Source organism: Calonectris borealis, chromosome 1 (genome assembly GCF_964195595.1).
Source record: "Calonectris borealis chromosome 1, bCalBor7.hap1.2, whole genome shotgun sequence".
Lineage (NCBI taxonomy): Eukaryota > Metazoa > Chordata > Aves > Procellariiformes > Procellariidae > Calonectris > Calonectris borealis.
The window spans coordinates 155,954,476-155,974,653 of record NC_134312.1 but is presented as its reverse complement, the minus strand read 5'-3'; the positions used below and the strand labels follow the sequence as shown (position 1 = coordinate 155,974,653).

General features: G+C 40.4%; 1 protein-coding gene across 2 annotated transcripts; it reads left to right on the top strand.

The window, feature by feature from the left end:
* The first annotated feature begins 43 nt into the window (after positions 1-43).
* On the top strand, positions 44-16,882 carry ABHD13 (abhydrolase domain containing 13). 2 transcript variants are annotated; one of them, XM_075137492.1, is made up of 3 exons: positions 55-167; positions 1,905-1,940; positions 11,564-16,882. In XM_075137492.1, exon 3 carries the CDS (start codon positions 11,599-11,601, stop codon positions 12,610-12,612), a length of 1,014 nt encoding a protein of 337 aa, XP_074993593.1. In that variant the 5' UTR covers positions 55-167; positions 1,905-1,940; positions 11,564-11,598; the 3' UTR covers positions 12,613-16,882. The 2 variants fall into 2 exon arrangements, with proteins under 2 accessions (XP_074993602.1, XP_074993593.1); XM_075137501.1 differs by lacking the exon at positions 1,905-1,940 and having other exon boundaries at positions 44-167.
* The last annotated feature ends 3,296 nt before the right edge of the window (positions 16,883-20,178 follow it).

The window sequence follows — 20,178 nt, the reverse complement described above, 5'->3', positions numbered from 1 at the left end:
AGGGGAAGGCGGGGAGAAAAAGGAGAGCGGACGGACCCTGACCCGGAAGCGGAAGCCGCGGCGGGCGTGACTTCCTGTCTCGGAAGGAGCGGTGGTTGAAGTTGCGCGTTGGGGTCTGCGCTGGCCCGAGGCGCCGCCGGCAGCGGCTGCGCGGGAGGATGCGGCGGGTGGGTCTCGCCTCGCCTCGCCCCGCGGGTGGTGGTGGTTGGGGTGGGTGGCGGGCCGGTCCCCTCCCCGCAAGGCCGGAACGGGGTGGGCGGGAGCCGGGTCGCGGCTGCTGGGGGCGTGGGAGCGGGCCGGGCTGGGCCGGGCCGGGGGGGCGGGCGGCAGCTTTGGTTTTGACTTGGTGCTCGGGGTCTCGCCGTGGCTAAACGCGGGTCTTCCCTGGGCGGGAGCGGCTGCAGGCGGGGTGCCGCCCGTGGGCGTGTGGCGCCTGTGCCTGCCTTTCGGGACGTCGCTCCCGGGGAACTGCTGTGTTGAGAGCGCCGTTAAAAGTTCCCTCAGGTGCCCTCCTGCCAGGCCCGGGGAGAGCTTTTGCATCTTCGCAGCAGGATCTCGCTCTCGGGTTTCGTTTGGCTCCACTGCCATACGCAACAACTTCTGCAAACGGGGATGCTTGTAGGAGAGGGGGCAGATGATGATAACTTTAATGTTACTTAATGTTCTGGGTGAATATATTGAAAAGGCGAGGCTGAGCAGGATGTTTCTTCCGGGTAAAAATGGAAATAATTTAACATGCTTGGAAAGTAATATGTTTTAGGAGCCCATCCTCGCTAGAAAGCTGAGGCTCTAATATGATGTGTCCTTGGTTTGTCGTGGTTTTGGGTTTTGTACACAGTACCATCATAATTCAAGACGTGCTTGTAAGGTTCATCATGATTTGTCAGTTGGGAAGGGAAGTATGATAAGAGTTAAGGGGAAAACACTTTCAATTATGAATATGTACCACTTGATGCAGAGCAGTGGAAGTTTGCTGCTTGAAATAAGTAGGAGAAGTGGCTCGCTGATTTTAAAAGCCAGAGGCCTTAAATGTCTGACACTTAGTTGTTCTTGCTCTGCTTTTTCCTTGGTCATGAGTAGCTACTTTGCTGTTTTAACTTTTTTTTTTTTCTTTTTAATGAGAGTCTCTGTAAGATTTTAGTACTAAGAATGTGTATTTTTCCTGTCCTTACTAAACTTGTAGGTTTTCTTCCAGATTAGTTCTCCCTCTGAAAATAATTTTTTACAGTTGAGGACTTAATATTTCTACTTACAGAAGTCTTCTGAATAAATATGAGTAAATGTAGAGCTTGTGTAAATCTTTTCTGTATCTGGAGGAGGTGGAGTGTAGGGGAAGGAAGTGCAGTAGAAAGAAACAGATGTTTTCAGATACTTCTTTGTGTTTTTAAGAAATATCTCGTTTTGTTTGTTTGTTTTGAAGCCATGAAATCTGAAGGATTGCAGTGAGTGGTAAAACTAACTTCTTTTTTTTAAAGCTCTTTAATGAGAAAGCAGCCGTTAAACACCTGAATGCTCTTCTTAGCATTAACTTTAAGGCTGCTCATACACTAAAAGTTAGCTTTAAGGAGGCAATGTAAACCTATCATAACTTTGTTGTTATGCACTATGTATGTTTTATACTGTGTGTTGTATGTATAGTCCAGAACATTTCAACGTGATTCTTGAACTTCCTTATAAAACGTTGTTTTCAAGTTTATCAGATGTTTCAAACAAGAGCTGAGCTTGATAAGGAGGAGCATGAGCATGGTATGCATGGTTTCATCAGTAAAGCACATGTAACTTCTAGGGATATTGGCTGTTAGCGCTTCTTAATTTTTTTTTCAGGTAACGAAAGAAAAACAGTAATTATGTGTGTAATTCCAAAGCAGTTTTACTCAAAGTTCATAAATGGAATTGTCTTTCAGGCAGAGATGAAGCCTGGGAAATCATCACATCCAAAGGTAAATGTTTTATCGTGTGATTAGTGTATGAAAATAGCACTTTTTAATATTAAAAATGTAGACAAAGACAAATGTAGACAACAGAATTTGTGACAAATACAAGAGTAATTTCAACTGCCATTCAAAATGAATGAAAAATTGTTCCCAAGTACCTTAAGTATGCACTTGAGTTTTTATGATCTTCAGTTGATGATGACATTAACCATTCAAGAATAGCATTAGGGCACAGCAGAATATTATAAAAATGTCTTGATCATAAAGACTTTATTTTTTTCCTCAGAATTTTTGTTGTTATGAGTGATTTGTATTTTCAGTAGTTACTTAATTATGGGATTTGTAGCTCATCTGATAGAACATAGACCTCTGCAATAATTCCTGGATTGTGGATTCAGCAGTGGAAATGTATAGATACAGAAGTGTGTGTGCATATCTACATATGTCTATATCCCTGTGGCATAAAATTGAAACTCATCACTTCCAATATTCATTTCTGTTTTGAGTGGCAATGCAGTTCTGTGGCTGTGTAAACTGAACTGGTCTTTAATGGCCTTTCAGCCAACGGCAGAGCAGCAGTTTGACTAAGTCTTACTTTCATTAGGTCTTAACGCTGAATTGGGCCACATTGCTGTTCTCCTGTGTTAATGGTTTCCACGACAGAACTTTGTCTTTCAATATTGTCTTCTACTCGTCTCTTAAGTTTGCAAGCATCATCAAAAAACCACTTGTAGGAACCATCAGCATTCACAAAGGCTAGCTTTTCTAATGCAGCATTATTAGAGGGACAGGAGGAAATGTGAAGCAGATAGATGCTAGAGGAAAGACTTCTGATCATATTTGTGACTAAGAAAACATCATCTGTGAGGAGAACATGGAGGAACTGAGTTTATATAGTCCGAAGGAATTGAAGGTAGGTTACCTACTTGGAGGTTAATGAACATTGAACTAGAAGTAAAGAATTTAAGTTACTAAGTCTCCCTTCCTATAAAGTATTAAGAAATATTTTCTAGTAGTAAGAGTAGTGATGAACAGCTTATGTAGGAATTTCCATTAATGTAACAGTTACTTAGGAAAACATCTACCAGGTAAAACTAATGGTTCTGCTCTTGATGACTGTATATTTGTCACAGACATTGACTTTCATGATGTCAGCTAAGCACCACGCAGCCACTCATTCCGGGTGGGATGGGGGAAAGAATCAGAAGGGTAAAAGTGAGAAAACTCGTGGGTTGAGATAAAGGCAGTTTAATAGGTAAAGCAAAAGCCGCGCATGCAAGCAAAGCAAAACAAGGAATTCATTCACTTCTTCCCATCGGCAGGCAGGTGTTCAGCCATCTCCAGGAAAGCAGGGCTCCTTCATGCGTAACGGTTACTTGGGAAGAGAAAATGCCATCACTCCAAATGTCCCCCCTTTCCTTCTTCTTCCCCCAGCTTTATATGCTGAGCATGACATCATATGGTATGGCATATCCCTTTGGTCAGTTGGGGTTAGCTGTCCCAGCTGTGTCCCCTCCCAACTTCTTGTGCACCCCCAGCCTCCTCGCTGGTGTGAGAAGCAGAAAAGGCCTTGGCTCTGTGTAAGCACTGCTCAGCAGTAACGAAAACATCCCTGTGTTATCAACTCTCTTCAGCACAAACTCAAAACATAGCCCCAGCTACTATGAAGAAAATTAACTCTATCCCAGCCAAAACCAGCACACATAACAAGCTTAAAGAAACAAAACAATCTCCCTTATGCTTGTTTTCATAGCCTCTAACTTAGTTTAAATAATCAGCAGTTATAAAATACTGTTACTGTGTGTGCTGTAAAATGGGATGTGACTTCTTGTAGGAAAACCTTGTCATTGGCAAAGTTATGACAATTACTTGAAATATAGTGCTTCAATATAACGTTCCTTTAAAAAAACAAATTTTTTTTAGTGAAGCAAGAATGATTTCCAAGGGGTTAATGTTTTATCGAGGAGACTTGAAAAGGAAATCTGTAAAGAAAACCTTATTTCCCTGGCTGAAACAGAACTTCCACTAGCATGCCACTGGCCAACTTGCTGACTTCCCTTGGTTCCAGTGTCTCCATCTGCAATACGTGGATGATGTTTCATTCCATCTCTCTGTAGAGCTGTGATACTTCTAACAGTAGAAGGCAATATAGCTGAGATAATCCTGTTAAACAGTCAGCCATTAAAAGAAAATTAACTTGTCATATTTGCAGATGACAGAAATTGATTTAAAAGTTCTCTTCTGGAAGATATAAAGGGTGCCCACTTCTTGCCTTAACTAGGACATCAGGCAATTATGGAGCAAGTCTGTAAGTGGCTCCTGTAGTCTAGGAACAGAAGTAGTCTTGTCTAGAAAGAGAAACAGGCTTCTCCAGGTGATGGGTCCGCTCTGTTTCTCAGTTTGACCAGCTCAGATATCAAAGTCTAAAGATATTGTTCTCCCTTTCCTTCCCTATCCCCTCCACCCCCACCTTTCCCTGGTTATTCTGGTATCCCATTAGTCACAAAAATTAGAGATACAGGAGAATCGCAACACGTGCTCTTCATAATTCAACACAGAGATTTTGCATCTGTTGTGGTTTAACCCAGCGGACAGCCAAACACCACACAGCCACTCGCTCACACCACTCCCTCCCCACACCCCAGTGGGGTGGGGGAGAGAATCGGAAAAAAAAAGTACAATTCATGGATTGAGATAAAGGCACTTTAATAAAACAGAAAAGGAAGGGAAAATAATAATAATGATAATGATGGTAGAATATATAAAATGAGTGATGGACAATGCAGTTGCTCACCACCCACTGACCAATAACTAAGCAGCAATCGCTACTTCCTGGACCACGCCTCCTATTTATGTACTGAGCATGACATCACATGATATGGAATACCTTGTTGGCCAGTTGGGCTAGCTATCCTGGCTATGCTCCCTTCCAACTTCTTGTGCACCTGGCAGAGCATGGGAAGCTGAAAAGTCCTTGACTAGAAGGGTGCTTAGCCACACCTAAAAACATCAGTGTGTTATCAACATTCTTCTCATACTAGATCCAAAACACAGCACTAGGAAGAAATTTAACTCTATCCCAGCCGAAACCAGGACAGTATCCACCCCTTATTCTATACCATCTACGTCATGTCCAGGTCTCACTTTTTCCAATACATACCAGTTAATTACCACCACTTTTCTTGTCTTTTGGTATATACAGATATCATTCCCTTAGTCTATGGGCCATCCCTCTAAAATATCCATTTAGTTCATTTAGTCCATGACTGCAGGCTCTATCTGTCATAACAGTCTTTCAGGGCAGGAGAGATGGTGTGTGGTGTTCGACTGTTGCATCCTGAAGCCAATTCTGATTCCAGTATTGCTGCGCTCATCCGGTTCTATCATTGTTGCACTTTGCTCAGTTTCATCAAAGTTCATTCATTAATCTGGGTGATTTTTACTGCTATACCATTGACAGCAACCATAGAAATAATGATATACAATATTATATAATAATTAACATCATACAATTAAGTTCACTGGCTATTTTCACCCAAAATCAAATCTCCTTGAGGTACACATCAAACTTCCCCATCCTTTCGCATTACCCACCAAGTGCACCCAGGTCGTTGAGCAAAAGCAATCCCGTGGATGGGTTTTCCCTTGCCCGAGGCAGGATTAACCCAGACTGTCTTCCCCAGCATATTTCTTATGTGCACGACAGGGACTTTATCTCCATCTACAGTACATAAAAGTTTTGACTGGGCAGGTACAGCTTGATTGAAAGATGATCCCTGGTGTTGACTAACCAGGTGGGTTTTGCTAAATGTGTATCCCAATGCTTGAATGTCCCACCACCCATTGCCCTCAGCGTAGTCTTTAGCAGCCCATTGTATCGTTCGATTTTCCCAGAGGCTGGTGCATGGTAGGGGATGTGATAGACCCACTCAATGCCGTGCTCTTTGGCCCAGGTGTCTATGAGGGTGTTTCGGAAGTGAGTCCTGTTGTCTGACTCAATTCTTTCTGGGGTGCCATATCGCCATAGCACTTGCTTTTCAAGGCCCAGGATGGTGTTCCTGACGGTGGCATGGGGCACGGGATATGTTTCCAGCCATCCGGTGGTTGCTTCTACCATGGTGAGCACATAGCGCTTGCCTTGTCGGGTTTGTGGGAGTGTGATATAATCCATCTGCCAGGCCTCCCCATATTTATATTTCAACCATCGTCCTCCATACCAAAGAGGCTTTACTCGCTTGGCTTGCTTGCAGCGCATTGCAGCGCATGTTTCACATTTATGGATAACCTTTGCAATAGCGTCCATAGTCAAGTCCACCCCTCGATCACGAGCCCATCTATATGTTGCATCTCTTCCTTGATGGCTCGAGGCGTCATGGGCCCACTGAGCTATAAATAATTCACCCTTATGTTGCCAGTCCAGATCCATCTGAGCCACTTCGATCTTAGCAGCCTGGTCCACCTGTTGGTTGTTTTGATGTTCTTCAGTGGCCTGACCCTTGGGTCTGTGAGCACCTACGTGACGTACTTTTACAGTCAGGTTCTCTACCCAGGCAGCAATGTCTTGCCACAACACGGCAGCCCAGATGGGTTTACCTCTGCGCTGCCAGTTGTTCTGCTTCCACTGTTGCAACCACCCCCACAGGGCATTTGCCACCATCCATGAGTCAGTATAGAGATAAAGTACTGGCCATTTTTCTCGTTCAGCAATATCCAAGGCCAGCTGGATATCCAAGGCCTCTGCAAACTGACTCGATTCACTTTCTCCTTCAGCAGTTTCTGCAACTTGTCATATAGGACTCCATACAGCAGCTTTCCATCTCCGATGCTTTCCCACAAGACGACAGGACCCGTCAGTGAACAGGGCATATTGCTTCCCGTTTTCTGGTAGTTTATTATACAGTGGGGCCTTTTCAGCACGCGTCACCTCCTCCTCTGGGGCTATTCCAAAATCTTTGCCTTCTGGCCAGTTCGTGAAAACTTCCAAGATCCCTGGGCAACTGGGATTTCGTATTCGGGTCCTTTGTGTGACCCACTTACTCCACGTAGCATTGGTTGCATGATGTGTGGAGGGGACCCTCCCTTTGAACATCCAGCCCAGCACCGGCAGTCGGGGTGCCAGGAGGAGCTGTGCGTCAGTACCAACCACTTCCGAAGCAGCTCGAACCCCTTCATGTGCTGCCAATATCTCCTTCTCAGTTGGAGTGTAGCGGGCCTCGGATCCTCTGTATCCCCGACTCCAGAACCCTAAGGGTCGACCTCGAGATCTCCCCTGGTGCTTTCTGCCAGAGGCTCCAGGTAGGGCCATTCTCCCGGGCTGCGGAATAGAGCACGTTCTTCACATCTTGTCCTGCCCGGACTGGCCCAAGGGCTACTGCATGAACTATCTCCTGTTTAATTTGCTCGAAGGCTTGTCGTTGCTCAGGGCCCCATTTGAAATCTTTCTTCTTCCGTGTCACTTGATAGAGGGGGCTTACAAACAGGCTGTAATTTGGAATATGCATTCTCCAGAAGCCCACCACGCCTAAGAAAGCTTGTGTTTCCTTTTTGCTCGTTGGTGGGGACATGGCTGTTATTGATCACATCCGTTGGGATCTGACAACGTCCATCTTGCCATTTTATTCCTAAAAACTGGATCTCCTGTGCAGGTCCCTTGACCTTACTTTGTTTTATGGCAAAACCAGCCTTCAGAAGGATTTGGACTATTCTCTCCTCTTTCTCAAAAACTTCTTCTGCTGTGCTGCCCCACACGATGATGTCATCAATGTATTGCAGGGGTTCTGGAGCCTCACCCTGTTCCAGTGCGGTGTGGATCAGTCCATGGCAAATGGTAGGGCTGTATTTCCACCCCTGGGGCAGTCGGTTCCAGGTGTACTGGACACCCCTCCAAGTGAAAGCAAACTGTGGCCTGCACTCCGCCGCCAAAGGGATTGAGAAGAACGCATTAGCGATAACAATTGTGGCGTACCGCTTGGCTACCTTTGACTCCAGTTTGTATTGAAGTTCTAGCATGTCCGGCACAGCAGCGCTTAGCAGCAGTGTGACTTCGTTCAGGCCATGGTAGTCTACTGTTAGTTTCCACTCTCCATTGGACTTTAGGACTGGCCATATGGGACTGTTAAAGGGTGAGCGAGTCTTGCTGGTCACTCCTTGGCTCTCCAGTCAACGAATCAGCTTATGGATGGGAATCAGGGAGTCTCGGTTGGTGCGATATTGCCGCCGGTACACCGTTGTGGCAGCAATTGGTACCTGTTGTTCCTCAACCCTCAGCAACCCCACAACAGACGGGTCTTTCGAGAGACCGGGCAAAGTAGGCAGCTGTTTAATTTCCTCCGTCTCCAAGGCATCTATACCAAACACCCACCGGTACCCTTTTGGGTCCTTGAAATACCCTCTCCTGAAGTGGTCTATGCCAAGAATGCATGGAGTCACTGGGCCAGTCACAATGGTGTGCTTTTGTCCCGGTTAGGCTCACCTGGCCTCCAAAACAGTTAACTCTTGGGATCCCACATTGGCCAGTTGGGCTAGCTGTCCTGGCTATGCTCCCTCCCAGCTTCTTGTGCACCTGGCAGAGCATGGGAAGCTGAAAAGTCCTTGACTACATTTAAGGACTAAGCGCTACTTAGCAATGACTAAAAAAATTAGTGTGTTATCAACATTCTTCTCATACTAAATCCAAAACACAGCACTAAGAAGAAATTTAACTCTATCCCAGCTGAAACCCAGGACAGCGTCATAAGATATTATATTGTAAAAGGTTTATAACTTCCCATCCAGCATAACAATAATGGGAAATGAAGAGCAAGAAGATTTTTTTTTTGTGTGTAGTTTTGCAGTATGTTGAGCAATCTCAAATTTCATACACTTCAAAAAGTGTTGAGGAACACCTTATTACTCACTGAAAATTACTATATTAGCTTACTCTTTTTATTTATGTTCTTTAAGTGGAAATCCGGTTCTGCTTGTATCATGTTCTACTGGTCAGGTCAAACAAGATAATGTTTGGAAGACCTGCTACTTTGGGCTCCATAGAAAGCATGGTTTGTAGCTTTATTGAGAATGAGAATGTATTGTCTTGATTTAGAGTCTCTTCTAGGCCTGTGTGCTTGTTTGAAAAACCATCATTTTCCTTTCTAGTGATCTTTCAATTGGTATTGGAAGGAGGCGGGGAAGAACCTAGGAGAAACTTGTATCTTAGGTCTCTAGCTAACAAATCTTGTAGTAAGATGTGTAGTAAGAGCCATGGTCTGATTCAAGTGTGGAAAGGATGGAACTAGTGAAGTTTCACGAGGCTGGGAAGAAAACTTTAATAGCCATGTAGTTGTTCATTAGTGCAGAGTAGTCAGCTTTACTTAAATACAGAGGTGAGTATGAAACGTTTGTGGCTTACCCTTCTTGCTAACTGCTATAAGTTGAGTTCTAGTTGTAGGATGCATTGGCTTTGCAACTCCAGTAGCAAAGTTTTTATATATACCTATATATATATATATCAGAAGTAATCACACAGCAGCAGTATCTCAGTAGTACAGCATTTTGATAATATTATCCTACTGAAATGAAAATAGAAGCAGTGCACAAATGAAGCTAATGTGGTTTATAAAATCAGCTGTGACTATCAAATAGCAATCCTTAGTGTATATGGGATAGCCATCTGCAAAATTTAATCACCTTAAGTAAGATTTTTATGATTTCTTTGGTTTTTAGTAGTTGGTTTTAATGATGGGTCTTTTATTCTTTTGTGAGTGTCTTGTTGAGAGCATTTTTGGTGTCTCTCATTTTGTAAGAAAGTCAGCAAAATTTTGAATAGCATAGGTAAGGAGAGTGTTTTTACTGTGTCATTATCAATGTTCTTATAGTCTTGAAATGTAATGCAGGAAACGTTTGTCAACTTCATTAGGAAGTTCTCTTACAAATTGAAGTGTCTACTTTATATATCTCCTCATTACTGTCATTTCTTTACTAGAGAAATGGATCACAAGAATTAAATTTTCTTATAGACAGTATTTGTGCATACTTGGATGTGGATATTGAATATGAACTCATAAATAATATGAGAGAACAAATCTGGGATAACTGCTCTCTAGACTACTTTGTATTTCACCAGTTTTACATACTTGGAGTAGATACACTATATAAAAGCTTAATTTCATGTTGCCTTTGGTTAATATGTGTATCTTAAGAAGTACCAGATTTATTTTTATTTCTGATTTATATCTAATTGTCACATAAAATAACTACAAATGGCAGTTTTTCCTGGTCATATTGGGTGCTTATCATATTTGTGGAGTGCAAAGGCTGTTATCCCTCGATCCTACCAAGATGGCTGATGCAGTTGCAGCCCTCTCCTGTATTAGGCCATACAGCTTACTTTAGTGTGGGTCCTGTGACTTAATTGAATGCTTGGATGCATCTCTGTATGTCAGACTCCTTTGGAGTTAATTCAGCTTCTTACTGCACTACATCATTTTAGGAGGTTATAACTTTGAGTGTGTCTAAACTGTAATTATTATCTGTTCTATAACTTAGAGTGTTCTTAAACAAGTGAGCTGGTGTTGTTACTTCCAAGCAGTATGGTTATTCAACTCAGTGGCGACAGAATGGTTACTGTAGTTCTTCTGTAGGTTTGGCAGTTTTTGCCTATTTCCATATTACATGTGAACCCAGCAGTGAATAATGTGAGAGATTCTGTGTATGCTGTGAGACATAACTATCTCTTATGGTTGGAAAGAAGACTTAGTCCATTATCATTAACATCACTCTCCTCATTGTATGCTGTGTGTATGTTTTTGTCATGAGTCTGTTTTCATGTTTGGAATTTTCAGCAGTTGGGCTTTTCATTGATCAGAGAATAATGTAGTTAGCTGACTGTTTTCAGTGGTCTTGTATGATGATACAATATTTCATTCAGCTAATTTAATATGGATTACTGATCTGATAGTGGAAAACTATCATTATAAATCAGAACAAATCAGAATCAATCCAAATATAGCAAAACAGCTGTCATAAATGTAACTACAGTGTGGTATCTTATTATAGAGGAGTGTCTTTCTGCTGACCAGTTTACGTGTTGCTCTGTAATCACAGTTGATGAAGATTCTGAAAGACATACACTAAATGATAGCAGACTCGGTATGCATTGTGAGCCTCCACTGGTTGCAGAGTGAAGTGCGTAGGCTTACTGAATGCTCCTCTTGGCCTTAATCAGTAGCAACTTGAAAATAAGGGCTATTTTTGTTCGTGTTCTCTGGATTCTAGAATTACTTATGTGAAAAACTTTGACAAACTGGTGATATGGTCTGTATGGTTGTTCTGTTGGTCAGTAGGGAAGACTGAGGGAAAGCATAAGTTATTATGGTCCCAGTTAACCAATTTTCTAGTGTTACTGATGGACCTTGCCTGCTGAAATAATGTACATGGGATTTTGAAGGGTTCTAAAGCCTTTTCCTTATGAAACTGCTTGTTTCACAGAGTTGAATGGTTTCCAAAAATTCAAAGGGAGTTTGCCACCAAGTTTGATGTTTATACTGTAATGTACTGACTTGCCATTAATCTTCTGCAAGTATGAATGCTTAAATTGCTTCCTTTTTCTTTCCCTTATATTTATACATATATGTTTGGGGTTTTTTTTACAGGATTTACTTGGAGTAAAAGATCACTGACTTCTACAATGGAAAAGTCATGGATGCTTTGGACCTTTGTTAAAAGATGGCTACTAGCTTTGGCTTCCTGGTCTTGGAGTCTCTGCCGTATTTGTCTTTTACCCTTGATAGTAACTTTTCACTTGTACGGAGGCATTATACTACTTATATTAATATTTGTATCAATAGCGGGTATATTATATAAATTCCAGGATGTGCTGCTTTACTTTCCTGAACAGCCCTCTTCATCACGCCTTTATGTTCCTATGCCTACTGGTATACCACATGAAAATATCTTCATCAAAACCAAAGATGGAGTTCTTCTCAATCTTATTCTGCTGAGATACACAGGGGACAATGCAGCGTATTCTCCGACCATCATTTACTTTCATGGGAATGCAGGCAACATTGGCCACAGGTTGCCAAATGCTTTGTTAATGCTGGTAAACTTGAAAGTAAACTTAATTCTTGTCGATTATAGAGGGTATGGAAAAAGTGAAGGAGAAGCAAGTGAAGAAGGTTTGTACTTAGATTCTGAGGCTGTGTTAGACTATGTGATGACTCGGTCTGATCTCGATAAAACAAAAATTTTTCTTTTTGGCCGTTCCTTGGGGGGAGCAGTAGCTATTCACTTAGCTTCTGAAAATTCCCATAGGATTTCTGCCATCGTGGTGGAGAACACCTTTCTTAGCATCCCATACATGGCCAGCACTTTGTTTTCTTTCTTTCCAATGAGATATCTTCCTTTATGGTGCTACAAAAATAAGTTTCTGTCCTACAGAAAAATCTCTCAGTGCAGAATGCCTTCTCTCTTCATCTCTGGGTTGTCTGACCAGTTAATTCCACCAGTTATGATGAAGCAACTTTATGAATTATCCCCAGCTCGGACTAAGAGATTGGCGATATTTCCTGATGGAACTCATAATGACACTTGGCAGTGCCAGGGTTATTTCACTGCACTTGAACAGTTCATCAAAGAAGTAATAAAGAGTCACTCCCCTGAAGAAATGGCGAAAACATCCTCTAACGTAACAATAATATAATTGATATTCTTCTTTGGGGTGGGGTGGGGGGAGTACCTGCACTGTACCTTGATTTGTGAAAAGTGGTAAAAGAATGTCCATTTTTAAATGTATGTCATGTCTGTACTTGCCTAAGAGTGAAATTAAACTTGGAAAGGTCTGATGCTTTATTAAGATGTTCCAGATAACTTTTACATTTGCAGCATTGTAAATGAACCATTTTATGTCTTTCTCATACTTTTTTGGTATCTCTGTCCATATATTCCATTTGTTTGATATGTACAATGGATGCTATTAAAGAAACTTGCTACAAAAGTAGTACAGAATGTTTTAGTTTAGATCAACGGGAGGCTCTTCAGTATTCACTGCTGTATGTGTGAGCTTTTTGGACAGTCATGGTTAGCAAAATGATTTGTTGCTTCTCTTAGAGTTTATTTAAAGTGTGCCATGCATGAGATTAATGTTTTATTCCTTGAAATTTTATATTATGCAAGGTGGGAAGCCTTTAATGTGCTAAATAATATAAAATAACATTAATGGTAGAGTATACTTGCAGGTATACTATTGGGTTATTACTGGTTTTTATGGTTATGCATACATATATATTTCAAACTGTAAGTGAAGAGGAAAAGACACTTTCCCTGATTTCATTTTACTATTTGTATTATAATAGTGCCTGGAAAGTTGTATGTGCCTAAACATCCTGGCTTCAGGATTTTGCCCAGGCAATTTCTTCATAGAAAATAGAAGTAACCTTCGAGAAGAGCAGTGCGATCTAAGCTTCTCTCTGCCCCAAGCTCTCCTCGCTAATGTACGGGCAAACTGTTTGTTGGTATTAGTCTGCTTGTGCATTTGAGGTGGGATTTCCCAAGGCAGAGTGGGTGGTGTGATAGAAAGGAGTGTCGTACAAGGTAGAAGTATGTATTTGTGTTTGGTTTTGTTTGTTTGTTTGTTTAAGGCTGGTGTAGCTAAATGTCTGTGCCCTTTATTTATACCTCCAAAAGAAACAAATCCAAATAATTACCAGTGATCACATCATTAGAGATTAACGTATACAGTTGCTACAATAAGGATAATAAAAATGAGCAGCGCATCAAATTTAGTAGACCTAAGCTTAGTTAGTCTGAAAGAGACGACATTTATTTTAACACTTTTACCCATTTGCTTGCAAAAAGTCTTTTACAGTTCTGTTGTACCATGTGGAAGTAGCTTAAGCATCAGCAGAAGTGAGTTTTCTTCAGCTCTGCTGGGATTTTTGAAGCTAGTATCACCATTTCACAACCAGCAGTACTTAAATTGAGAGAGTTTGATTCTGGCTGACTGTTGAAGTTCTCTTTTTGTTTGTTTGGTTGGGTTTAGGACTCTTTATCCTAGGTAGTCATATCAAAGTTGTATGCTGTTAGCTCAGTCCGCATTGGAGTGTGGGGCTGTTTAAATCACTTCTGCAGGTTTAATTTCTCATTTGCTGCACCTGATAGTTTGCTTCTTCGAAATATTTCTTTATGGGAAGAACGAACTGTGGAAAATCTTCCACACAATCTGTACAATTGCCCTTCGGATTGACATTTTTAAATAAACTTTTCTGCCATGTTGTCCTGATTCAGAAAAGCATCTCAGCACACACTTAAAATCTATTTCCTGATGGACAGTGGTATTTTAAGCTTGTGCTTAAGTTTTCTGGTTGAATAAAACTGCTTTCCTGAACTGGTGCCTTAATGGTTATGCCTCCTAAAATTTATTACATGGAATTACAGGTCTTATGTACACATGGGTAATAGTTGTCAGCAATTTATAGATAGGGTGATACATCTTTACTTCACTTAAATGTGATTTTTTTGTTTTTCTTTTTAAATAAACATGTTCATACCAGAAGTTGCTGCTTTCTCTGGTAAGTATCTTTTGTCATACTATTTTTAAGGTTTTCTTAGAGTTGATTGAAAAAGCTACAGCTTTTTGGATCTATAGGCCTAAAATCATTATAGACAGCGCATAGTTTTAAATCTGAGTGAAACCAAAACTATCTCCTCAGCCTTCCAGTGGTGGTATTTTTTTGGGGGGAGGCAGGTGGGGAAGGTATATTGGTGAAGTTTGGCTGGTGTGCGGGTGTTTATATAGCAGAAGGGAGTTAATAGACATAGCATTCCCTTTCCCCGATGTATTCTAAAATGACAAGGTGAGCTGCTTGCATAGGTTGTTTCAGCTACGTCACATTGCTTTAGAATTAAGGTGGAGGGAGAGAAGGAAAATAAGTGGGCAAATACTGCTTTTCTAAAAATAAGTTGATAAAGCCAAAAGAATAGATTACTTATTGGAGACAGAATGAAAAAAAAAGTAAGTAATTGTTTCAGAAGTTGTCATAACTTGCCATTAAATGCCACTGTTTTTTTCATAAAATGACAATGTCTAAAGTAACTTGACTTTTTACCCCACTTCCCACCAAAGACGAAAAAAAACCTCAACCCAAAATACTCCCAGTATTATGTGGCACTTATATACAAATGAAGTATTCTCATTTGGGCACACAGTTGCTAAGTCAAAGTCAAATGTGTGGCATTAGATTATGGAAATCTGGAGCTGTTCAGAGTGGACTGTATCTAAGCATTACTTTTGATTATTAGGCCGTATCTTTTCACTATATTGTCTGCAGGATATAAAGATGAAATTTGGTCTGATTTTGCAAGTATTGGGTATGAGAAGACACAATTGTCATAAATGCATCCTTTACACTTAATGTGGTTTCTTCCACATATGCACATTTTTACTTCTCCCTTAATGGGCTGGGTGCATACACTTGTGAATGAATGTCTGTTATCATGCTATTTTTCATTGCGTTGGCTATGAAATCCACTGAAAGAAAATAGGAAGGAAATTATTTTTTTTATGCAAATATTTCACTGCTGTACATACGATCTTTTAAGGGAGCGAGAAGGGGGAAGAAACTTGTTCTGACAAGTCAAGACTTGTTTTTATTTTGTGGTCTCTGTGATGGAAACCCACAGTTATCTGCTGCTAAAAAGTGAACTGCAAGCAACATAGTAGTAATAACTTTAAATTGCCAAAAGGTGTATTATGATACTGTTGCATTTATTCCACTTGATACCATGATACGTTTTCCCTTAACAGTTCTCCATTTGTGTATAGATGTTTCTCAAGTATTTCTCCTGTATATATAAATTTCTAGTTTGGGAAGAGGAAGTTGAGTTATTTTCACAGGTTTGTGAGAAAGCCTCTTGGTTTAAATATGCTCATTAAGGGAATTGTCTCTTTTTTAAGAGGAACTTTAAGTTTAAACAAAGAAAAAGAAGAAAAGAATGGGGGGGTCAGGAGTTGAACTGAAACAGCTGTAGCAGTAAAGTCCTTGTAAGAAAGCATCCAGTACAAGACCTCGTGTGCGCACATGTGTGTGTGGTTTTAATTAGTGGAAATACTTGAGGCTTCCTGCTAACCCAAGTTTACATTCCCAATATTTGTTTCTGAACTGTGAAATGCAGAGAGACAAGCTGTGCTTTCATCTGAAGAAATGTTAACTGGTGTAGCTGCCCTCATGTCCATTTCTCAGGTAAAATTAGAAATAGAGCACAAATACGTTTGGTAGGCTACGGACAATCTCTCAGTTGAAGGGCAGATGGATTAACTATACAAAATATGCATATCAGCATCTCTAAGCTAATCATTTGCGTCACATTGGATGTTCACAGTGAAGAATGCAAGGCTGAATTGAGAGTCCAAGGTATGGTCTCTTCTATTAGCAAAAAGACACAGACGTACCTCCATTTGTATTTCATAATTCAATTCCTGAGAAGTACATTTTTATTTTTGTTAATGACAGGTGATTTTGCTAGGGGCACTTCTGCCAAATATAAAATCAGTGCCTCTTGCATGTAGTGGGATCAGCGTGATGTATCCCATTAAGAATAATTTACAATGCCATCCTGCTTGTATAATTTAGAGTAGAACCCCGCAGAAATGTAAATAGAGAGAGCATATTCAAGTTCTAAATAGCACTTGTGTTTTGAATTCAGAAACAGTCATTGAATATATGATGCAAGCTCTTTATCTGATTTTTCTTTAATATATAGTTAAAGCAAAAATGTCTTGCAAAGTATTCTTAAGTTTTGTAGACAAAGCATAAATGTTACTGTATATGTGCTAATTGTGGCAAAGTTTTACATTCTCATTCTAGTCTGGTTTTTACAGTAAAATTAATTTTACAAAAAACACTTTTCTATTTTTATGTACTGACATATGCAATAAATTGATACATTAAAAGTGCTGTTAATGTCTTGTCCTAGTTTGTGGCCTGTCTTCAGTATGTGAACAGGGGTATTTTTGTATGCACGGTAACTGATCAACCTCAAGGTATCGTTTTCCGTTACTTACTAAAACCAGAGCACATGGACTAGACATCTGCATTGTTAGATGCGGCATTTGTGGAAAGCTGTTACAGCAGGGAAAAGCTATACTACAAATATCTGTTTCTTAGCTTCGTCGCGTATCCTCACAGTTAGGAAGCGTTAATAAGTAAACCTGATGTGCAGTAGCTGTCCATCACTTTCTAACACATTCTGCATTTCAAAATGTCTCTGTTATCTGGGGGACTGAGAGATGGTCCAAATTTTATGTCATTTAGGAAATATTTTTAAGTGTTTTTGACTAGTTTTACCACCTGTTGCTGGTAATGTTTCAAATGTCAATTTTAAATGCTATAATGCCACTCTAGCAGTTTTATAGTTAATTCATGTAGCTGCAGGGGGATACTCGGGCTGAAGCAATTTCTACTTTCTTACAGAGAAATGCGTAACTAGGCTTGTATCACCTCTGCTCCCATCCTGCATAGTTAATGCAAAATACCCAGAAAGTAAGGATTTACTGCTGTCTCTTCTAAAGCTGCAAAATGTGTGTCCTCTCCTGGATTACTGCAAGGCTTATAGTTCAATTTTAACCCAATACCTAGGAAATAGGGTAGGGGGGTGGGTGGTACATTTTGAAACTTTATTCAAGATACCTATTAATTTTGAATGGGGAAAAAAAAAAAGGTATTTCTAATTCTTGAAAAGGAAGCAATGAAAGTAAAGGAGCAACTCAGGTTTGGGTACTTCATGTGAATACTACCTTTCTTGAATGAAAAGCACTTTGCTGTCTTGTGAACTATGTCACTAAACCTCACTTGCGCAGTGCTACTCTGAAGAATACAAGTCTTGCATTTGCTTTTTCTTATTTGAGAATTGATAAGCAGCTGGGCTACAAAGTGCACCATCTGTGTCCTGGAATGTCTCATGATGTTACATTCATTTGCTTAGTAGATATGTATAGGCCTTCATATCAGATAGACAAAGGTAAAATACAGTATTTGAATTTCTCTCAGAATTTGCAAGTACTGCTTAAATCATAGTAAACATTCGTAAGGGCATATGAACATCTAAGCTAAAATGCTAGAAATGAAACCTAAACCAAAGGCAGGGGACTTGCTGCCTGTTAAAAAGATCACGTATAGGTAGATAAGGTTTTGAGAAAATACTGAACCATGGGCTAGACAAAAACTATTTGCTCTTGAAGATATTGAACATGCCTGAGCTTTAAATCCTTTGTTGGACCCTATTCAGGGTCTTCATTTTAGACTTTTTACAGAGTTCTCTCTCTGTAAGTAGATAGGAAGATACATTTTCTGGAAATGTTTTGAAAACCTTTATGTGATTAATTTGTTATGCTTCAGCTTGAGTGGGGGCAGAATAACTCTCGTATGTCTTGAAAAACAGCAATTTTTCTTTCTCTGAAAGGCAATACAGCTTAAGAGCAGACCTGGTTTTAATGCATTACAGGACACGGTTTCAGTCATAATAATTGGAGATACATCTTTAATAATCTTAAGCAATGAGCTGAAACATGCAAAACTGCAAGGTTGCTGACATAAAATGTAAGTGTGTTCACATAACAAGTTTGGAGAGATGTCGCCGCTAGTTTTGATGAGCAACTAAGGAATGGATTTTGCTGCTTGAAGACAGAAAGAAAGGAAGTTCTACAGCTGTTTTGCGTTATGCTTACATCTGGTGTGGGCTAATTATTTACAAAAATTCAAAGGGAAAGGTCAGGCAGAGAACCCGTCCCTTTCTGTCCTTGAGGACTCAGGGACAGTGTAGCAATTAGCTACAGATATGAAGAAATAACTGTGATTTGAAAATACTCGGATCCCTGTCCTGCGCCCTCTATTGAGGGTCCACAGGCCGTACAGCAGCAGAGTGGCCACTCCCACATGAAGGGCCATGGCTCCTTGTTTATTTTGCTACCATACAAATGCATTTTTAGCCCATCTGTGCAAAATCTGTCAAGTTACATAGTGTCGAAGAGGTGGAGAAATGCAATACCCCGTGTTGCTGGATAGCCAAGCCAGTGAGACTTACTTCAAGAGAAGTGAGCTACAGCTGTATGACAGAGCTCCTTTTTCCCTGTGCAGTAAGGAGGAATTGCTATAACATCATGGGAGCCGGGGGGAAGGGGAGGAGGCTGGCATTAAGCTGCGGTAGTATATAAACCTTGGGTTTTCTTTTTATATTTTATATATTCTTTAAAATTAGTTTATATTTCTTGTTGGTTCTGCTGCATACTTTGAGAGACATCTATAATAATTGCTTTTCCTTCCTGTCCCATTTCCTATTCTCTTTGAAAGCACTGTAATAACCATTTAAAATGTAACGATGGTTCCAAGTCAGCTGTATGTTTACTTTGTGTAGTATGCATGCCGGATCTGGACCTAAATTGTCTAGATGTCTAGAGAAATAAAGTCTTAGGCAAGGAATAAATCAAGCATGGCATATCAAAAATGTGCAGAGACGCTCGTGTTATCCTGGGCAATTTTGAAATTTGGAGGCAAAGAAAAGAGAATACCTTTTTTCTTCAGAAAAATCTTGTAGGATTTTATCTTTCCCTTTTAACAAGGTAATATATCAAATAAGGCTTTAACTGTTTGTATAACACATCCTTTACTTGTGGGGTATTCAACAGCTTCTTAAAATTTAAGATAATAGGATGTAAGCTGTACACAGCCACAGGAGCACAGTAGCCCCAAATAGAGTGATTTTTGGATCTATATGTGAGGTAGGAACTTACCCGGTTTTGCTACTGTGTAAATTGGAGTTAATGGCTGAAAGAACTAATCAAGTGTCCTTGTAGGGAATGTTTCAGAGGGCTATCTATGAATAGTCTTAATACAGATATCTGTAATAGCAGAAAACTGTCATACAGGATTTATTCTGATCTCCTCCAAAATAGTCCATCCATTTTGCCCATCTTCAGAAAGGACTTGAAATTACATGTGTTTAAAATGGAAGCTTTGCTTATTCTTTGCTCCTCTATCTGTTCTGCACTGTCTTGTGTAGTGAGGCAAGCTATCGTGGGCTCTTTCTTTTTGTAATAACCGCAGGGAGCAGTTCCATTTTGTGGCTACTTCACAATATGTGCAGTTGGACCTTTGCCACCAGTGGCGTACTTTTAGTATGGCCATCGACATTTGCCTGGATCTCTGGCTTGCAGCATCTGCACAACATCCCTTTTAAAACCAGAACATTTGTTTTTAAGTAAACTTTTACAGTT

Bases quoted from the DNA above. Each gene is read 5' to 3' on its own strand.
- ABHD13 (XM_075137501.1), top strand. From the start codon at position 11,599: ATGGAAAAGTCATGGATGCTTTGGACCTTTGTTAAAAGATGGCTACTA.